At 43.5% G+C, this 21199-nt stretch overlaps 1 protein-coding gene across 1 annotated transcript in view; it reads left to right on the plus strand.

The window, feature by feature from the left end:
- Positions 1-19639, plus strand: part of frem1b (Fras1 related extracellular matrix 1b) — a 262434-nt gene extending 242795 nt beyond the window's left edge. Inside the window, exons 30-36 of the mRNA XM_078561195.1 lie at positions 1501-1650; positions 3169-3473; positions 3703-3750; positions 3924-4097; positions 11439-11554; positions 14043-14128; positions 17028-19639. Coding sequence (XP_078417321.1) covers positions 1501-1650; positions 3169-3473; positions 3703-3750; positions 3924-4097; positions 11439-11554; positions 14043-14128; positions 17028-17236 — 1088 coding nt within the window. The 3' untranslated portion in view covers positions 17237-19639. The remainder of the gene's footprint in view (positions 1-1500; positions 1651-3168; positions 3474-3702; positions 3751-3923; positions 4098-11438; positions 11555-14042; positions 14129-17027) is intronic.
- The last annotated feature ends 1560 nt before the right edge of the window (positions 19640-21199 follow it).

The following is a 21199-nucleotide window of genomic DNA, read 5'->3' on the forward strand; positions in this document are numbered from 1 at the left end:
TAGCATCAGGGGTGGCTCTTCGGGGTCCTGCAAACAAGTGCCTGCTGGTGAATCTAAGGGAGAACAAGGACATGTCATTAGTTTAAGTCATCACACTGTCACTGTGCATTCCAGGCACCCTGATGAGACAATAGAGATCTACATCATGGTGCCATCGTCTTTCAATGATCAATGGGGAATCCAATTTTGATGCACCCATCAATGAGGAGACTACACAAGAATGTTTGCACCGTCTAAAAGTCTCACCTCTGTGCACTGCACTCTTACCTTCATCTAACACCCCAGTCTCTCTGCGACCGGCTTACTGAGATTGGTGGCGCCTCTCCAGATCCAAGGCATCCTGCTCAAGTCTTGTCAGGATTAGGAGGTTTGGGGGGCCTCCGCCTGTCTGTTACCTCACAATGTTGCTATGGGCTGTCTTCTCCTGAAAGGACAGAGGAGCATTGATTAGTCCACTCTTTACCTGCAGTGTCATTGCAGCCTGGCCAACCCCAGCTGAGGAACACCTTGCAGACACATCCAAGTCGTGGCCCTCAAGCCGCAAGGAACTCAGTCCAAGCAGCCAGGGCTCACCCCCTTGGCTAGGCCCAGCATCATTGACAGTTACACTCAGGCTAAAACACCCTTGAGCTCCACGGGAATATGGCCAGCCCTTAACACTGCTGCACTCTGATCCATGTCAACATGGTACTCACCCTTCCCAAGCGCAGCAGGTCATTGAACTTTTTGTGGCACTGCAGCCATGTGCGTTGCACAATGTCATGGCTGCTGACCTTGGCTGCCACCTCCTCCCAAGCTTTTTTAGTCCGATGCAGTGGCCCCCTCCTTCTATCTCTGGTGACGAAGGTGTTCCTCCTGGCAGCCACCTCCTCCAATAGCACTGCGAGACACTTTTCCAAAAACCTGGAGGGGTCCGAATGGCCACCCGACCTGCCTTCCCGCCTGGCATCTCCAGCCCCAGTTGAGGCCATAGTTTCAGTCTCCAGCATGCAGAAGGTATGTTCTTCCCAGGCTGCCTTCAAGGAGCTGCTGGTGCCGTTTTTAAACCGCCCGCCAGGCCGCCATTGGACTCGGTGCCTGACAGGCCCCGCCCCCGCCCCCACCCGGCCCTTTCCAACCATTGGGAAGATGTGTTTCATGCTGGCTGGCCAATTAAGTCCGCCCAGCATGAAATCCCGGTTGTGGGCCGATCGCGGTTGAGGGCCTGTTTCCCGAGCGATCCCGGGCCCGCCAATTGCCCGCGCCCGCCAAGGGTAAAATCCAGGCCTATGTGTTTTGTGCTGTCATGTTACCAATGAGAAAACTGGTTGTTTAAGAGATGTGAATTTTTTTTATTCATTTACGGGATGTGGGCATCGCTGGCTAGGCCAGCATTTATTGCCCATCCTTAACTGCCCTTGAGAAGATGATGGTGAGCTGCCTTTTTGAACCACTGCAGTGCCTTTAGTGCAGGTTATGTGTAATGTGTTCCCATGATTAAAGTTTCATCTTTGAATGCAGGTGTTTCAATGAAGGTATGGAATATTTTCATTAAAGATGATGGACTTGAAGAGAACAATGAAAAGTTGAAAGTACAGCTGAAGACACCAATGAATGCCATCATTGGGCAGAAGGACATCTCTTTGGTGGAAATTATAGATTTGCGTGGAGGTACAAGTTATAAAATACCAAGGCTCATGCAATAAAAATAAGTTACATTTATATAAAACAACAGCAATTTGCATTTATATAGCAATCTCCACAACAAACAACATTTTGACCGCCCTTCCCCCCTTTCTGATCTCATTCCTGCCTCCAAACTTCGATTCCTCCCCACTGAGGTATCCGGACTGCCTCCCGACTCCTGCAACCGCCCCCCCACTGCCTGAGATATCTGACAACCTGAGATCTCCAGCTTCCTCCTTGAAGCATCCAATATTCTATACCCCAAACTGTCCAATCTCCACCCCTTCAGCCCTTAGGCCTGCTATTGCCCCAACTATGAGGCCTCTGACTTCCCGCATTCCGGGCCCCGATTTCCTCCCTACTGATACTAGCAGCCCACCTGATCAAACCCCTACTCCTTTGCCCCCCTAACTGATCCTCTTCTGCCCCCTTATCTACCCCCTCGTCCTCTTAATCAAACACCTGCAATTGGCCCCCCTATCTGATGAAGCTCCTTTGTTCAATCCCCCACCGACCCCCTACAGAAGTTGACTCCCCTCACGTCTGATCAACACCTCCTCCTCCCAATCTCAATCAAACCACCTCTGATTGAACCGCCTCTTCTACCACACCATACCCCTTCCCACGCCGGTCAACTCCCTGCATTCTCCCCACTCCCCAGTGCAGACTTACCTGCTGCTACAGAGCCTTCGCCAATTTTCTCCTCATCCGAATGGACACCCAGCCTGTTAATCAGTCTGGCTTCTAGGCTGGGAACCCACAGTTTGTGGAGGAATCCTGAATTCTGGTGCCTCACAACTTTCTGACCAACCCACTCCCCACTGGTCAGGTAAGCAAACATTCCTCCCATTGATTTCAGTTATATTAACCTATAGCAGGGTTAAAGATTTTACATAGTAACCATATAGAATATATATTACGGTAAGTAATAACAAAATGAGGCATGATTCATTCACCTATGTCATGAATCATACTCCCAGCTTTTTGTTTATTTGCATACTGACTTCCCATGGCAATCTTACGACACAATGTCTTTTTTTCAACTCTTCTTAAATTAACATTTTTAATAAACTTTTGAGCCAAAGAACTCTGCGACCTTCAAAGGGAACTCTTCTCTCCTTGTGTCAATCCAGATTTGTTGTTGCTTTATTCAGTGGCTTTCACTAGCTGAAAACTGGTTTATTGATAGAGGAGAGAAAATCTCCATGAAATTATCAGAAGCCTGTGAACATCTAAGAGCAGAATGTCTTGTTCCAACATCGGGGCTATTGGATCATTCAGGTGCAGCAAATACTGGGAACTTGGGTAGGGAAGAGTGCAAGCCCATCCAACTTTCTGTCCATTAATTTAAATTGGCAAAGATCAGGCAAGTTTTGCAGTTCTTTCCACCTGTCTCGTAATTGCTTGCCCTGACAATTCAGTCGTCTGATCTACAAGAACAGAAGAATATGTTCCATTAAGTCTGGTCTCCATGGGCAAATTTCTTAAATTGTGTCTCTGCAGGCAGATGTGATCAAGTTGATTTGGGAACAAGTGAAGATGATTATAACAGTCAAGTGGACAGTGGTGTAAGTGAACTTCCAAATGCATCTGCCAAATTGCCCACTGATAAAAGAGAAGGAATATCCAATCAGGAGGAAAGATTATTGACAGAGCCCGAGCTGTACTGGGATCACCATACTTCCCCTCCGAGGGGTGATGTTCCTCAGACCGGCCATTTTTTGGACTACCATGGAACACTGATCAGAGATGATGTTTCTCCGGTGGCCCCCAGGGCACAACTTCAGGCTATTGGAAGCAGCCGAATGGTATGGAAGAATGGAGATTTCATATTAAAAAAGTTGATTGATTGCTCTTCACATTGGTTCTCTTTTATTTGAAATTTACACTAAATTACTATAATCTCCTAATCACTGTACAATAGGAAATTAAATGGACAAAATGATATTAATCTGATATTAGTATCATTTTTACATAATTCATTCTGACTATTGTGATTTTAAAGGTGTGATTAACTGAACATGCAATTGTTTGCAGATTCCTCCCTCTTCAATTCAGAGAAAGAATGGGGAGATTGAGTGGACAGTAAGTTTTTCTCAAAATATGTATATTTATTCTTCAACAATTTTTTTGAAAATAGTTTAACATTTAAATAATTACATCAATGATGGGACAGAGGAAAGAGAGATGAATAGTGGAAAAATAATGGAGGCAATTGATGTTGGAAAAGGTTATCACCATTCTCTGCTCTTTCACAGTACCATGGGATGGTGCCAATACGCATTGAAGAAAAAAAGGTTCCTCTCTCTCCACAAACCAATGGATGGCAGTGGCCCGTGTTCCCATTCCATCTAATTCAGGGACATGACCTACTCCAAAGAGACTTCCCGTCTGTAGCTGAAAATGCTCAGTCATTCAGCCACAAGGATCAGGTAGGTATTTCACTCATTCCGACTCCTGCAACTACAGGAGGGATCCCCAGAATAATTCTTAATTCTCCTGTTTTCATCCATTAAAGCAAGACTTTTGGCATTTGTTGCTCTCAGCATGAAGGAGCAAAAATATTCCCCAGTTCTTCTTGTGCAACCCCTTGATGGAAGGACCTTAGTCTTGGACCCAGATACGCTGGGACCTGTCTTTAAATGGAGGGTTCGGTTAGTCTTTGGAAGGAGTAGAGTCTCTGTCTGCCTCTTAGAAGCACGGATGTTTTAATTCATTTTATGGGGTGTGGGTGTCCCTGGCTAGGCCAGCATTGATTGCCCATCCCACAGTGCTGTTAGGGATATACAAAGGTGCAGAGGTGGGGACTCCTATCACAGGAAGTTCCCAGGCCCCCAGAATCAGAGACACAATGCAAGCTATACAAGTGGTGAGACCAGGCTTTACCAGGTGGCTAAAGAGCAGAAGTGGGATCATAACCAAAGAAAGACAGCTAACGTGTTTTCACATTAATAATGTTAATATTGGCACTTCAACCTTCTGTTTTGGGGAGGGTCTGGGGGTGGGGGGGTGGGGGGTGGGTGCAAATGTGAGAAATTGGGGTCCCATGCTTAAAACCAGGAAGTTGTGCTAGAATTCCCATCCTTTCCATTATGGCAGGCCCTGAGATGTTCTCTTGTAGCAGAGGTACTCATTAGTCTCACAGAATGCAAAGAATCTCCCCTAACTCCTAATAGTTCACCAGGGTCAATAGCAGAAGTTTCTGGTGGATTGATACTGGAAGAATTGTGAGGGTCACAGACCCACTCATTTTCAGAGCTGTATAGTTGTAGGAGTGAAGTCAAACACCTGAGTTAAACTTGCATTTCCAATTCCATCTCCTTCTTCTTTCATATGGCTTTAAGAGCAGAAGCTGTGATCACAATTTTAATGTCAAATTCCCTGACCAGTCCAATGCCCTGCTGGAGAGCAAGTGTAACTCCAGGATGTCGCCCTCAAACTTGAGTAGGGGACAAGGTGTTATTAAGTGCTCCATGGTTTGGTCAGATTTTCTGCAGTTGCAGCCGGGTGAGTTTTTGAGGAGCAACTTGTACATCAGAAGGCCACATCGGTCCTGTCCAGTGCGTATACTACTGAGGGTTGTCCACATGCTCCAGGGGAAATTGAAGCCTGGTTGTTGAGATGTTGAGTCAGGGACCATGGCCTGGATTTTCATACTTGAGGTGGGTACCAGGAGTTGGGAAAATTCTGAGCTCAGCCTGCCTCAAGAGGAAGTTTCTGCAGGGACGGGAGTTTCATTGTAGGGGAGTGGTGCAGGCTGCAGATGTGCCAGCTGCCCTGGGAAAAAGCTTGGAGGCAGCCACAGGGGCTGCCAGATGCTGAGGCAGGCTGTTTAAAAGGCTCACCTCCCTGCTGTGAGACTTGGTCTCAGTTAAAATAAAAACAGAAAGGCCCTCATCCCTCACATCCCACTTACCCCCAGACACTCCCCATGCCACACACCCACCCCCCATGGCCCTTCATGCTCCCTATGGCAAGCTATATGGATTTCTGGGCTTGGAACCAAGCTTCATTGTGTATTTTTGGCTGAGAGCCCAGACACCCATTAGAGTACCAAAACACCTGAGCCCCTGAAAAAACATAGCTTGATTAACAGCTCTAGCTCATTGACCTCTGCTGTCAATTGCACAATGTTTATTTACACAAGGTTAAGAGGCTTCAAGTGTTTGCTGTTTTAGTTCTAGAAACTTAAAAGGTTCTGGATGATTGACATATTTATTGCCCTGTAGTAAAATGACTTCTTTAACATAGTGGAAAGTTATGAATTAATGGCTTTTTAAAAATCTGTTTTTTACACATCCTGTTGTCACTATAGGGTTTATTGGTTCTATACAGTAGAGAGTGGGTCAATGGGCTTGGAAGTGCCACAGCTCGGCATAGGGGGCATGAGTGGCCATCAGATAGGTGGAGGGGCATAGCTTGGTATAGGGGGCATGAGGGACCATGGGGGTTGTTGGCAGGGCAAATCTTTGCATGGGGTGAATGAGGGGCCAGAGGTGTTGTTTGGGGGCACATCTTAACATGGGGGCACAAAGGGTCACAGGGGTTGTTTGGGTGCATATCGTTTCATGGGGGAGCATGAGGAGTCATTCGGTTGTTTGGGGGCATACCTTGGCATTGGGGCATGAGAAGTACCTTTGAACTTACCTTTTAAAAGGTCCCCTCATGCAGTCTATGAATCATGGCCCCTCTGCCGTGACTCACTGAAAACCTGGCCCAACTCCATGAAAATTAAGGAAGACTAGGACATGCCTATCCCTGCAACGGAGCTGGCCAGGCTGGGAGTGCAGGATGTGTGCTCACAGCCTGATGCAACCCGCACCCTTAAAAGGCACCTCCAAAAATTGGAAACCATGCAATGGGGTCAGGAATCCTGGAGTTGCGTCCTGGCTGCCATTTTTAAAGGACTCCTGAGTAATCCCAAATCCAGCCCAATGTCTTTATTTGGGAGGACGTTTTCTGCCCAAGATTTCCTCCAGAGATCATCCTCATTCCTGGGTGAAGTTGTGTCAATGTGTTTGGTGCGACAGCTTAAGGCCCATCAGGTGCTCACGACTCAGCTGCCAAGAAGACTAGAGCTTCAGCAGAGGTGTGAAGGACTGTGGTTTTTGCACCTCAGCTTGTGCCAGCAAGCTTGCAGATAATATTCACTCATGTCTTAATCTCCTTGGCAGTCTTTCAGAGGCGGTGTTGGCAAGTTAGGGAGTGGTCAAGTGTCACTCCAAGATGGGTGGGACTCAGGTCATGCAGCACTTTTTCTTCACAGAAGGTGACATTTAGCATGTTGTGTGTCTTGTGATTTTCAAGGTGGAATGCAGAGATGATGGAACTTGGCTGGGTTTGGTTGCGGTCTCCACTTGTAGAAATATTCAGCCATCTTTGACAAGTCAGAGTTTAGCATGGCTTTCATACCCTGGAAAGATTTTGCCTGAGCTGTGAAGACAGTATCGTCGGCGTAAATACTTTTTCATGATGATGTGGTGGACATGTTGCTTATATAGTTGTTAAAGGTGTCAGTGCCAGGACACTGCCCTGTCGGAGACCATTGTTGAGTGTTCTTGGAGCGCTGACCTTGTCTCTTGGGTAGACCTTCACCTTTCTGTTGCTCAGAAATGTTCACAGCAGCCGGAATGCTTTGACACGTAGCAGTGGCAGGGACAATTTGAGCGTCAGTCCATGTTTTCACGTAGTATCGCAGGCTGAAGAAAGATCTATGAAAGCGGCTCCAGTCTTGAGCTTGTGATGAAATCCACCCTCAACGTTTGTGGTGGCAGCAAAGACTTATTCACAGCAACTGTGTTGGGGCCTATAGCCCCTCCAAAGAAATCCTTTTCCATATTTCAGAGTCACATTCATCTTTTCTAGGCAGCCTTAGGTTTTTTTAACCAGGTGTGCCAAACCGTTTGCTGTAAAGTTTAGAAGAAAGTAAGACATCTTCAGGTTGATTGGATCACGATTTCACATCAGATGCTCAAAGGCTCAGTTTGTAAATGTACCACCAGTGTGGAACTGGATCACACAGAGTATGAAGTTCCCAAGTAGAATCCCAGTCCCAGGTAGAATCGTAGGTCGGAGAGAAGTCACGAACCCAATGTCATCACGCTGGCCTCCAATAATATGGAAATCGGATGGGCACCAAAATCCAGGGCCCCCTGTCATAATTAACAGCCATTAAGCTTGTTAACAACCCACCAAACTGCTATTTTACATTGTCCACTCCATTTTTCAGTCAGTGTGTTGCAAAGGTGGATTGAAATGCTGTAAGTTGGACTATAGCTGCATTCAGCAGAAGAGTCTGCTGGTGAATGTGGAAGTTTCCCAGTGCTTTAAGTTCCTTTAGTAATTGTTTTCAGCCTGTAATAGGAGATATCGTCAGGGAAGGGAGCCTACAGACTGGGCCAAGTTGAAGTTTGTAGACTCCAGTATTGGACTCTGAGATCACTGTCCCCCACAGGCACTTTCCATTCTGTAGGAGGCTCCTCCTCCAGTGGGGAGGAGAGAAGGAGGAGGGCAGCTGGCCATGGACAGGTGTGCCCTGTGGTCCAGCAACATGAGGAACCTGCTGCTGTGCAAGGGCCTGGAGTGGAAAGACATCAGAAGTAGGTGAAGGCTCTATCCTGCTAAAAGAGTGTACAGGGTGAAAATGACCTACCTCCAAATGTCAGAGTGCCAGTGCCTTAGAACGCAGCATTTCTCCAGGGAGACAGTGACCATGTTGGCTGGAGAGATTGACTCGAATTGTGTTGGTGACCACCCTAAACCTGTGGCATTGAAGTTACAGTGGCCTTGAATTTTATCACTTCTGGGTCCTTCCAGACATCAGCTGGAGACCATGGCGGGATTTTGCAGCCAGTGGCCCATCATCATGTCAAGGTTTTCACAAGTGCAATATTCAGGCACATGAATTCATGTCATTTAGCACAGACAACGCCAGTCAAGCAGACAGAGCCAGGGGCTTTTGCTACTATTGCTGGATTCCTAAAAGTGCAAGGGGTCATAGATTGCACACATGTGACCATCGAAGCAACATTAGAGCAGCCAGGGGTTTTTATGAACAGAAAAGGCTTTGATTCGATCAATGTGCATCTTGTCTGTGAAAAGGCAAAGGATTATGTAGCATGTGCATGGTATTCTGGGAGCTGTCCTGATTCATACTTACAGAGGCACTCCCAGGTGCCATGAATGTTCAGCACATCAGAACCTTTGGACAGCTGGCTTCTGGGAGACAAGGGATACCCTGTCAAGAGCTAGCTCATGACCCCAGTCAGGAGTCCATGCACAGAGCCTGAGAATAGATACAGTGAGAGCCACATTTCCACTGGGGCCAACACTGAGCTGACCATTAGTCTGATCAAAGTGAGATTCAGATGTCTGGACCATTCAGGTAGCGTATTGCAATATTCACCTGCTTATGTGTCACTGACGGTCATGGCCTGCTACATGTTACAGAACCTGGCGATCCAGAGAGGGCAGGCCCTGGCAGACGAGGATGTAATAGAGAGAGTTCCATCTTCTGACGAGGAGAAGGCTGAGGAGGAGTCTGATCAAGAGGAGGTTGAGCCACGCCAGCCATCTGCAAAAGCCAGTGCACAGGAGGCGTTGGATTCCAGAGAGATATCAGAACCTTAATAATGTGAAGATTTACCCAGTAATGTGCAAATCACTCGATGAGATCATCTTTACTACATGGCCAATAGTTCGACTCCATTGGTTTGCTGCCAGCTCCAGCACCTCCTCCTCCAATGGAGTGAAAATGGCCAGGTTTCAGGTCCACCTCCCATCCTTGCTCTCTCTTGTGTATGGTGTTCCCTCCTCTCCTGCAAAGAAAAAAGGACATTGCAATGAATCATCTGTTGAAAAACCATGCTTTCAGTTGTGTGCCCAACATAGTCATCGGCAGCCAACATTTCACAATAATCTTTGCTAACTAACATGTCTTGTACTTCAGAAGCCTCCCCCGCCCTTTACACCACACCCCCCCCGCCCCCCCCCACCCCTGTGCCATGTAAAATGGCATACCTGCTTCATGCCACCTTGTGCGTTTGGCCAAGACACTAGGTAGTCCCACACTTGACAAACACCACACCCTCACACCTTTCCATATAGGTCCATTTGTGAAATGGTTGCTCAGACACCCAGACAGATCGTAAGAAGCCATTGAGCCTTTTACCAACTACATCCATCAACGACTCCATGGCTGCTGACCTCCTCTGCAACCTCCATCCAGGGGCCACACACTTTTTTAATCAACTATCGACTTACTTTGCCACCTTCAAACATTTGTGAACATGTGCCACCAGATCCCTCTGATCTTGCACCTCCTCAAAATAGTACCAATTGGATCATTCTGCCTTTCCATAAATGAACAGGTAATTTGATATTGTGTTGGGAGAACCATCAGTTTCTATGGATAGATGAGCTGCATGGGCCCAATAGACTCCTTTGTCTGTACGTATCCTTGCGATGACAAGGAATGGACCTGTTTTCAAAATTACTCTTTTTACGCCAGTGAATATGCAAAAGCAAAAACAAAAGGTGGTGTTTAATGCAGGAGATTGAGCTCTCACCTGTTGGCTGGAAAGTCGGCGAAAGTCCTACATTGCCTCTTTGGGGAAGGCCTGCCAGTATTAAGTGCCTGTCAGGCACTTAAGTGACTAGATGCAGGCCTTGCCCGGAATCAAGGACCCCAGGATCAGAAATCCCGCCATCCAAGAGCTTCTGGCCAATCAGAGGCCAGCAGCTGTCCATTGTAGGCAACACAAGCCAGAGCAGTGGCAGTTACCATCAATGCATCCAGAGAGAGATCTAGGATTGTCAAGTGGCCCAAGTCACAGGTGAATGGGGTGGCGGGTTGATGGCAGGGTTGACTCAGCAGGCACCCCCTCCCCATCCCTTTCCCAATGCTGAGTATCTTGATCAGGCACTGAATGCTTTTGAAGGAGGGACTCCCTCAGAAGCCCACAAGCAAACTCATCAGGGTTTGCTTTCTGGATTTCACATGGCCACTACTCCGCTTATGGGCTTCAATTGGTACAAGGCGGGAAGGCTGTCCAAGAGCCCACTGGCCTAGAAGCAATCGGGGCAGAGGTGGGAAGATTGCAGGGTCCCCACTTGCCACCCTTTCATCCCCACCTCCAAACCTATCTCAGCGGAGGGCATTAAACTCCGTTCAAATTGGATACACAGATTTAGGTTCTGTGGTGGTGTTTTTGAGTAACTGAAAAGTTGATTTTTTTTTCTTCCCATTGTCTTCCGTGAAGGCTCAAACACCTGTGCAGTTCCATCAGTTCTATCGGTGCTACCAGCCCTCAGTATCTCCCATATGTGATCATTCTCCACATGTGAGGCCGAGACAGTGAGTGTTGGCAACCACAAAGTGTATCATAACTGAACCTGATTATGTTCACATTTGATGTCCAGATACAGTTTCCAGTAAGGATCATTAGATCATGATCAAGGTGGGAACCTGACCATTTTCCCTCTTGTTAGCCTAGTGGCCCTGTATCTAATTATTGTTCCTCGCTCCAGTGTCCCAGCTGTGATCCACTAACTCAGAACAGAAGAAGAGATTAAGTCTCTGGTGTAATGTTCATTTTCTGCACTGCATAAACTTAGTGCTTACATTTTTTTTAAATTAATAAAAATAGAGTTTTGGTATACAGTTAAGTTTTGGTCTAAATCTGAATCCAGGAGTTTTTAATCATTTTTATTTTAGAACTATAATATATTTGGAACAAATTCTATGATAAGCAACAATTACAGTTTTGTTACAGGAACATCAACAAATGGAATGTCCTTCAGGCTGGACCCAGCACAAGAAACATTGTTATATCATGAACCCTGAGAAAAATGCAACCTGGGAAGAAGCTGAAATGGCCTGTAGGCAAATGTGAGCAACTTCTTTCAATTACCAAATAAGGTTTCACTCAGTGAAGTTCATTTCAAAATCTCCAGGGCATCTATTTTAGGATATCAAGTTTAAGCCAATAGTAGATGTTAATGATAAGAAAGCCAGGGTCTGTTCTGTCAAGAACAATGAGCACAACTTTCTAACATATTTCTAGCAGTAACTGCTTTACTATGACAGTTATAGCCGATGAATGGCTTTGGGTGAAAGCATGTTGCTACACAAAATGGTTTTAGTCAATAATGTATATTGTTTAATTTCATTAAATGGCTGTGTTGTTAAAAAAGTTTCTGGTAATATTTCAGACCTGTAAGTACTGAAAGATATCACACAAAGACTCCCTTTCATTTCAAAGTAAATTTAATTTTCCTCTTAATCTCCAGCCAAAATGTCAGCTAACCTAATTGATAGGTCTAAGGATTGCAGCAGAATAATGCAACACTGTTTTACCTACTAAAGGCTGACTATAGGTACCGTGTTGTTTTGTTAAATTTCTAAAAGTAGTGAGTACAATCAAATTCTTAAACATTAATGTTTAAAAAAAACCAGCACTCCAAAAATCATTATAATATTTTAATAAGAGTCCACATCTGGTGCTCTAGACTCTTATTTTTGTTTTTTGTATTTTTTAATAACAAACTGGTGCCATTTTCATGAAGTCATCTTTAATTCATTTCATATTTCACTAAATCTAGTAACTGATTAATTGCTTTTTGTCTTAGGTTAAAGGTGCACTATAACTCAGATTTTAGTTAAAGAGGCAAGATACATAATCCCAGATGCGACGAACATTTGAAACACACGGGACAGAAGATTAGATAAATCATGATGTTATGATTGAGTGAAACCAAGTGTGGATTTTGAAAGCTTTAGATTGTAAAAAAACTGAAGGACTGCACAAGTTTAGATCTTCCACAGCTTTTGATATCCTTAAAAAGAATGAATTAAGGTGGGAGATCATGTGGTGCGTCTGGATTTCACCATAATGAGGTTCAAGGAGGAGGTAACAATAGTTGTGAAAGAAGTCTAGTTAATGTCATGTAGGTGGAAGATGGCCACTTGGACAATGAGATGGCTGAAGTAAAAGCAAGCAACATGCAGTACCAGACGGACAATGACAATTTTGTTAGGAGAACATAATGTGGAATGGAGCTTTTTTTTTGCTTAGATAGTCACAGACTCAGTCAGCCCATAGCTCAGTGGTAGCACTCTGCTGTCTTTCCTCAGAGTCAAGCATTATGGATTCAAGTTCCACTCCAGAGAGTTGAGCACAAAATAGGCTGACAGTTCAGTGCAGCACTGAGGGAGTGCTGCATGGTCAGATGTGCTGCTTTCCAGTTGAGACATAAAACCATGGCCCAGTCTGTCCTCTCAGGTAGATGTAAACTATCCCATGTCATTATTTGAAGGATTTGACTGACATCAAAGAAGAAAATTATCTTGTCATTATCACATTGTTGTTTGTGGGACTTTGCTGTGCACATATTAGTTGCCGCATTCCCTACATTGCAATGGTGTAGTAATTAGAAGTACTTAATTGGCTGTAAAGCATTTTTGGGTGTCCTGAGATCATGAAAGACCCTACATAAATAAAAATCTTCCAAGGCCAGAATTTTGACGTTGGCATGTGGGGACGGGCCCGGAACGCTGCCTGCTGCGCACCCGCCAAGCTGTCAAGGGCCTATTAAGGCCCATTAAAAAAACAAATAAAATAGTTGTCAACGCTGCCCATCCAGGTTGGCAGGCAGGCAAAGAGCCTAAGCGGCCTTCGCGTTTTTCAGGAAACCTTGTCCACAGGCAGGATGAGGTTTCCTGAAGATTTTATTAAATAAAGAAATAAATTTTGCTCACTTCATCAACATGTCCCAGCTTATGTGACACTGTCACATGAGGGGGCATGTCTAGATAATTTTTAACTTTATTATTTATGACCTTTTATTATGTACTTAATCTTCCTGAGGCAGCTCTGTGCCTCAGGGAGATTTCTGCGCTCTTTTGCACGCATGCACGAAAGTGCACAGGCCCCGACTCTCCCTCCTCCTCCGACCTGCACAAGTAGCTCTGAACGCTACCGGCTGTGCATCACGCTGGGCGGGCCTTAATTGGCCTACCCACATAAAATCACGGCGTGGAGCCAATCGCAGGTGGCGATTGGTTCCGTGCCCACACTTGCCCGCTCCCGACCGGGCGGGCCGCCCAACATTCAGAAAATTCTCCCCCAAATATTTATTTTTAAACTGATCGAGAATTTGGATAAGTCAATAGTCAATATAGGAATGCACCTAGCATACTATAGTTTGCAGACTAAATTATTTTAATATTAGTTTTTAATAATATTATGCTTCTTATTAGAGTCTAACTCTATTGTCTATTTTTCTGGCATTGTGCAAAGTGAACTGTAAAGTTTTTAATTATTACTTCTTAAAGAAAGTGACACTTATTAAGGTTTCCTAATATTTTCTGTGTATAGGTTTCATGCCAACTTAGTCAGTGTGCATTCCAAGAGCGAACTGAAATGGCTTTGCAACTTTGCCAGGAGGCAGCCATTCTGGATTGGTATGTATATGTGGAGAAAATCAGAAATTGTGATGCATAACCTAACAACATATTCTTCCTAAGGTTAGAAAAGCAGTACATTGAAGGGACAGCATTTGATATTTGTCTTCGTGTAGGCTTTCATCCTTGCCTTAAATAATATGGAGTAGCATGATGTTGAATGTTGAACATAGGAGGAGTAGGGCACTCAGCCCCTCGAGCCTGCTCCACCATTCAACTAGATCATAGCTGATTGTCTATTTTAATGCCATTTTCCATTGATCCATTAATGTCATCTATCGATGTCACATATCTAGAAATCTATTGATTTTTGTCTTGAACATTCTCAATGACTGAGCTTCCACAGCCCTCTGGGGTAGAGAATTACAAAGATTCACTACCTCTGAGTGATGAAATTCTTCCTCAGCTCAATCCTAAATGGCTTTCCCCTCAGTCTGAGACAGTGTACCTTGGTTCTAGAACACTGCTCCCCTCTCCCTTGCCAACATCAGCCAGGGGAAACGCCCTTTTTGCATCTACCCTATCTAGCCTCTTAAGAATTTTGTAAATTTAAATGAGATCATCTCTCATTTTCTAAACTCTAGAGAATATAAGCCCAATCTCCTCAATCTTTCCTGATAGGACAGTCCTGCCATCCTAAGAATTAATTAGTCTGGTGAACCTCCGCTGCACTCCCTCTGTGGCAAGTTTATCCTTCCTTAATTAAGGGTACCAAAACTGTACACAACACTCCAGGTGCAGTCTAACCAAGGTTCTATACAATTGAAACAAGACATCTTTACTGCTGTACTCAAACCCTTTTGCGATAAAGGCCAACACACCATCTAATCCTATCTAATTGCTTGCTGCACCTGCAGGTTAGCTTTCAGTAACTTATAACCAAGGACGCCCAGGTCTCTTGGGACATCAACACTTCCCAATCTCTCACCACTTAAGAAATACTCTGCACCTCCATTCCTCACACATAACCTCACACTTATCCACATTATATTCCATCGGAATATTTGGTTGTTTGAAAATTTGAAACATCTGTGTAGCCAAAACCATAGACTAAACATTAACCTTTAGTGTGTAACATATGACACAAATACCTTATATTACAAGGCACAATTAAAATTAGTCAATTTATAATACAGAAAACAGATACGGCTTTCTCACTGTTTTGCTGCAAAGCATAATTATCTTTTCCACTTTAATCAAGATAACCTCACTTGCCTGATCAAATTATTTTCAATCGTTGAGTCCAAATCAAAGGTCATGCAGGACCTCTTTTAAAAGCATAATTATGTTCTAAGGCCCCAAAGGCTTAGTGGAAGTGAAGGAGCAGAAGTTGGGCAAGCAATCAGCTGGGAACCAGGAGGTGGGGATGTCAGCCCACTTTGTGTTATGTGAAGGTATATACTTGAGCTGATGGCCAGAATATAATGTGCACTCACCCTAATAAATAAAGTTAAGGAAAGAGCAGGTTTATGAGTGGATAGCATCACTATTTCTAATTCCCCATCCAGGGCTCAATTTTACAGGGGTGGGGATGTATTGCTCATTAATTGGCCATTTAAGGGCCTCAATAGGCCTAAGGGTTGGTGGGCTAGTGAGCACCTTACACCCCCCCCCCCTTATATTAAGGGGACCGAATTGGGGGGCGGGGGGCAGAAAGGTGGTGGGCTACCCACCCACTCACATGCCCTGAAAATATACCCAGCGGGCACCATAAAATCCAGCCCCTAGAATTCTAGTCAATTTTAAGCCCTTGTATATAGCAGAAATTTCTGCCAGGAGTTAATGATTAAGATGAAAGTAGTTTCTTAAATGGAAACTGCAAATGCCAAAATCATCCACAACTTCCTTTTGGCATAACCTTTTGTTAACCTTCATCTTTTTGGTGAAAATTAGTATTGCACACTTGGGGCAGGATTTTACTCATTGGCAAGTGGGGGCGGGGCCTGCTTGCCGACACGTAAAATGACGTGCGGTGACATCGGGCGGAACTCCCAACGTCACCGCGCCCCATTTAAATTTTCAGGTAGGCGGGGGTGCAGCGAAATCAGCTGTGCGCCCGCCAACCTGTCAATGGCCAATTGAGGCCATTGACAGTGTCAATTAAGTAATTAAAGGACCTGCCTGTCCAACCTTAAGGTTGGCGGGCAGGCCAGAAGCCCAGGCGCGAATTAGAAAAAAGCATGAAACCTCATCTACAGGCGGAATGAGGTTTCACTTAGGTTTTAAAAAATTTTAATAAAGATTTTGTAAAAATTATGGACATGTCCCAACTCATGTTACATGAGGGGACATGTTAGGGAAATTTTATTTTTCTATTTTTAGGTTTTTAACATTTAGAGCTGATCTCCCTGAGGCTGCACTTAGCCTCAGGGAGATGAGTGCACTCTTTCGTGCGCATGCGCGAAACAGCGCACTTTCGATTTTGGGATTCCCCCCACTTGCACAGGGAGCGCATAGCACTTCTGTGCAAGGCCCGCCTACGTAAAATGGCAGTGCAGCCCCAATCAGGGGTGCCAATCGGAAGCGCGCCTGTGTGCACCCGCCCTTCAACTTCGCCCCCGACGGGGGGAAAATTCAGCCCTTGGAGCTACAGGCTTCATTTTGGTGTGTTTTTAGGAGACTTCATTTTTATACTGAACCATTTTGAGAAATGTCCTCCATGGTTTTAAAATGGAATGAAGCAGCATAATATTTAATGATGATAAAGTGCATAAATGTGTGCCTTAAAATGTTAATACTTGTAACTTCTGCAAAAGTATGCTAATAGTTCTGGTTAATAAATATAAATATTTAATTCACTGAAGACAAATGTGTAGCATGCTAATATTATGCCATATTTAGAGTGTAATGTATACATTGGCAAGATAGGTTGTGTCACCTTTTTTAATATCTACTGCAGGCTTAATAGATGAGACCGGTTCTGGAAAATGGACATGGACCAATGGAAGACCAGTAACCTTTACAAACTGGAAGAAAAATAAATCTTCACGACTGAGAAATATTCAGCTGAGTTGTACTCTTGTCCAGAATAAAAGCCAATGGGTGACTAGGCAGTGTAATGAACAACAGGAGAGGTATATCTGCTGCACTTCTGTATCAAGACCTTAACTACTAGCCCGTCACAAAAAGGTCATGTATTGTGAACATCAGGGAAAACACTTCTAAAATACAATATTCAAAATCTATACCTTTATGTATACAAATTATGTATATTCCTTTCAGGGTATCCTGCTGCTGACCTAATTGCCAGCCAGTTGCTCAGCTAGAGAACACAGACTCTGTTGTTCATGTCCTGCTTAGTCACTCATTATAAAGTAATAAAAATGTATTTTGAGTGTATCAGTTATACTTCCATTATTAATGATAAATCCTGTTACTAACCACAGAAGTGAAGACACTTCAAAGTGGAAGCATCCTAAAACATTTAAATAATTAAAATAAAAGTTAACTTTCGGGAACCAAGTACAATATAAAACAGTGAACCGTCATAGAATAATAGCTTGATTCAAGGCAAACCCAGTAGTGCACTTTAACCAGTAATATTCTTTCATTTGTCAATGGTGCTGCTACCTCTTCTCCTTCAGCTCAAGGGGAGCAGTTCAGTAATCATGGGCAGGATTTTTACCTCGTTGGGTGGGCGCGGCAGGCGGGTCCGAGAGCGGCCGCGAAACCGCGCTTGGGCCCCCGTTGCGATTTCACATTGGCTGGCCAATTAATGGCCAGTCAGGGTGAGTCGTGCACTGAAATGCTCAGCGCTGCCTGGGTTGGGGGGGTGGGTTGGAGAGAGGAGGGTCAGCACGGAATTCAGCGCAGGCGTGGGAGAGCGCGCAGTGAAATCTCCCTGAAGGCAGAGAGCTGCCTCAGGGATCTGAAAATTTCTAACATTCAAAATAAAGATTTAAAATTAAGGTAAACGCATCCCCTCATGTGACTTTGTCACATGAGCAGGGACATGTTAAAAATGAGAAATTTAAAATTTAAAATTTTTTTTAAAATTAACATCGGAAACCTCATCCCGTCTGTGGATGAGGTTTCCTCAAAAATCCAAAGGCCGTTTGGCCTTTTCACCCACCCGCCAACCGTAAGGTTGGCTGGGCAGAGAAAAATTCAGTTTAATTAATTTATTAAAGGGTTTAACAGCCCTCTTAATTGTCAGCAGGTGCGCTATTTCACACTTGTGCGTGTCAGGTGCACAACTGCACGCCAACTGAAAATCCAGCACCATGACTTAACTCAGAGTGAGAATTGCTCTGGCCATTATGTGTCGCAACATTGTCAATTAGTTAAAAACTATTTTTTCTGTTTGGTATTTTCAGTAAAATCGCAGACATACTCTAAAGGAATGAGTTTATGACTTCATTAGAGCTAATGACCAGACCTTTACAAGTGCATTTACAATGCTGCTACACATAGCAACAAAAGCAATTCTTACCCATTTGTACCATTTCAATGCAGACATCAGATGCTTGTGACTGGAATTCTTCCCATTCCTCTTACGCTTTCACCTTACTTTACCATTAACATAAAATGATAACCAAGTTTTGGCTACAGCTTTGTATTGGATGTCCATTGCTGTTGATGATACAGTTCCTACCAACAACACTTAGAGAAACTGACAATGAAACTATGGCATGTGTGAAAGTATTACTTACCGACATAATTCAATGCTTTGCTATATGACAAACACAAGTTGTACACTGGTTCCTTATGTCTTGTTAAATCAAAATTCATTTCATGGAATTTGACTCTAATTAATTCTTTCTAAGACCATAAACTGTGAAACTCCTTTCTTCACTCAGATATCACAATCTTCTCTCCTCCTATTTTCAAACTTAGTATCCTATACTATGGATTTCAACCTATCAACTAATTGTCTCAATGAATAAAATTAGCAACTTGCATCAATAATACATTTTTGTCTTTATTTTATTCTGACAAATACCTTATCATTTGCTTCTAACTTCTGAGTTGTAGAGGTCTTTAAAAATCAACATTGGACCTAAATCTATACAATATACTCTACATACTTTTTAAAATTCTCGCACATCATGCAATTTCAACATGGCAACCAGGTTAGATTAGCATACGCCAAAGAACTTCTGTGCATTTTATTAAGAGCCTTTTATGCACTAGCATATCTAAGAATATTATTATATTAGGATTTTTAAAAAATGTTACACAGAAATTTATGCCCCATGGCTAAAGACAGATGAGATTAAAAAGCTGATATATAAAGAATTTATAAATCCTTATTTAGATTGCATGAATGAGGACATAGTAAACAATGAAATATGTATTAGTTTAATTATTGTTCCACAAGTTAACTAAATTTTCATTGATTTATACAGATGACGCAGTGGAAGTCTTGTGTGTGATTTTTTAGCCTTTGCATAGTAAATAAGATTGTTTCATCATATTCAAGAAAATATGAATTTTTATGCCATGAATTATTATGAAATGTTCTGTGAGATCCAAAATGTATCAAAATGGATTAAAGAATTTAAATGCCAAAAATAACTTTGCGTGGCTTTAGTTATGGTCTTTGGTCGGGCACTAATATGAAATCTGGAAGGGGATGAATGGACAGGCCATTGTTAAAAGGATACATGTTATGTTGTTCCTCTTGTGAATATTGGATCAATTGCCCTTTTATATTGTAGAAAATAACCCAGAACAAGGAGCAGAATTTTACAACCACATCAGGGTGGGGGAGGGCCATAAAATGCAACAAGCCATTCAAAAGTCCATTTACTTCGGCGGGACTGTAAAATTCCGGCCATGGAGTACATTATTTTGCTTCTGGAATTCTCCATGAGTGTCGACAAAAGAAAACTAGCCCATCAGTACACATCTGCCATAATGCTTTTCATAATTCCTAAGCATCTACATTACTAGTATGGAGATCCTGTGGCACAATGGGTAGCATCCCTGCCTCAAAGTCAGAAGCACTGGGAAGAGATGTTGATAACACAACCAAACAGGTTGATTATCAACCTATAAATCCTACTAATATGCCTATGGCTGGTGGTAAGAGCAGGAGAGTCTCCTGGTCAGCCAAACTTGATGTGGAGTGGCGCCCCTCAGTCCATAGCCTCTGCCAACTAGCTAGCAACCTGTTCCAGGAAAATCTAGCTACAGAAGCAAAAGTAGGCACACGCTTCATCTGCCTCATGTGCCTCTAGGCACCATAAGGGAATGAAGAAGGCATTGCTAGGTATTGTATGTTAATAGTGAATATTTCCCTCATCTAGCTTTGAAGTAAACAAAGCTTCATTGCTGCATTTCATTAAGCAGTCATAAGTATGTACCATACATTAGACCATTGAATGAAGCCAGAAGACGGCCAACAATCAAGAGCCATATTCAAAATGTTTGACTGTGCGTAACATTATTCATCTCAATATTGACCAGTTCAAGAATCTGAGAGGGAGAGACATTGTTGCCTATGCAGCTGAGCTGTCCCTCATTCCCCTTCATTCAGTAACAACTGCCAAACATGAAGCATGATAGTGCAATTTACCCTCTGATGGACGACATCCCAACAAATGCACATAATGCACACAATAGTCAAGTTAACAAAACATATTGGTATATATACATATAATTATATATATACATACACACACATATGCATACTGCCATGCTCCAGTATATTCTGAATCTCAACTGACTACAAGAGGCTACATAAGATAGATACCCGAGGGTCACCTGACTGCTTTTGTGGATTGAAACCACCCCTGTCTCACTAGGGAAGAAACATTCCAGACTGATGTTGAATCAATGCCTTTTCCTGAAACTAATCCGAAAGGGTATTGTCAAAGTAAATATTTCATTCAAAGACAAAGACCCTGCCTGTCTCAAACTCTCAAGGTGTCGAACTCACAACACAGGATTTGTACTCACTGTAACCACCACCTTTTTTTGGAAAAAGTACTTTGAACTTGTGGAAGTCACAAGATGAAGGAACCATTTTGTTGTCTACTTTTAAAACCAGCAAAAAGCAGTTTGCAGACAGAGAGTTCCACCAACAGTCATCAAATTAGCTGTAACCCATTAAACAGCTAAGTTAAT

The sequence above is a fragment of the Cetorhinus maximus genome, chromosome 17 (genome assembly GCF_964194155.1).
Source record: "Cetorhinus maximus chromosome 17, sCetMax3.hap1.1, whole genome shotgun sequence".
In the NCBI taxonomy this organism is placed as follows: Eukaryota; Metazoa; Chordata; class Chondrichthyes; order Lamniformes; family Cetorhinidae; genus Cetorhinus; species Cetorhinus maximus.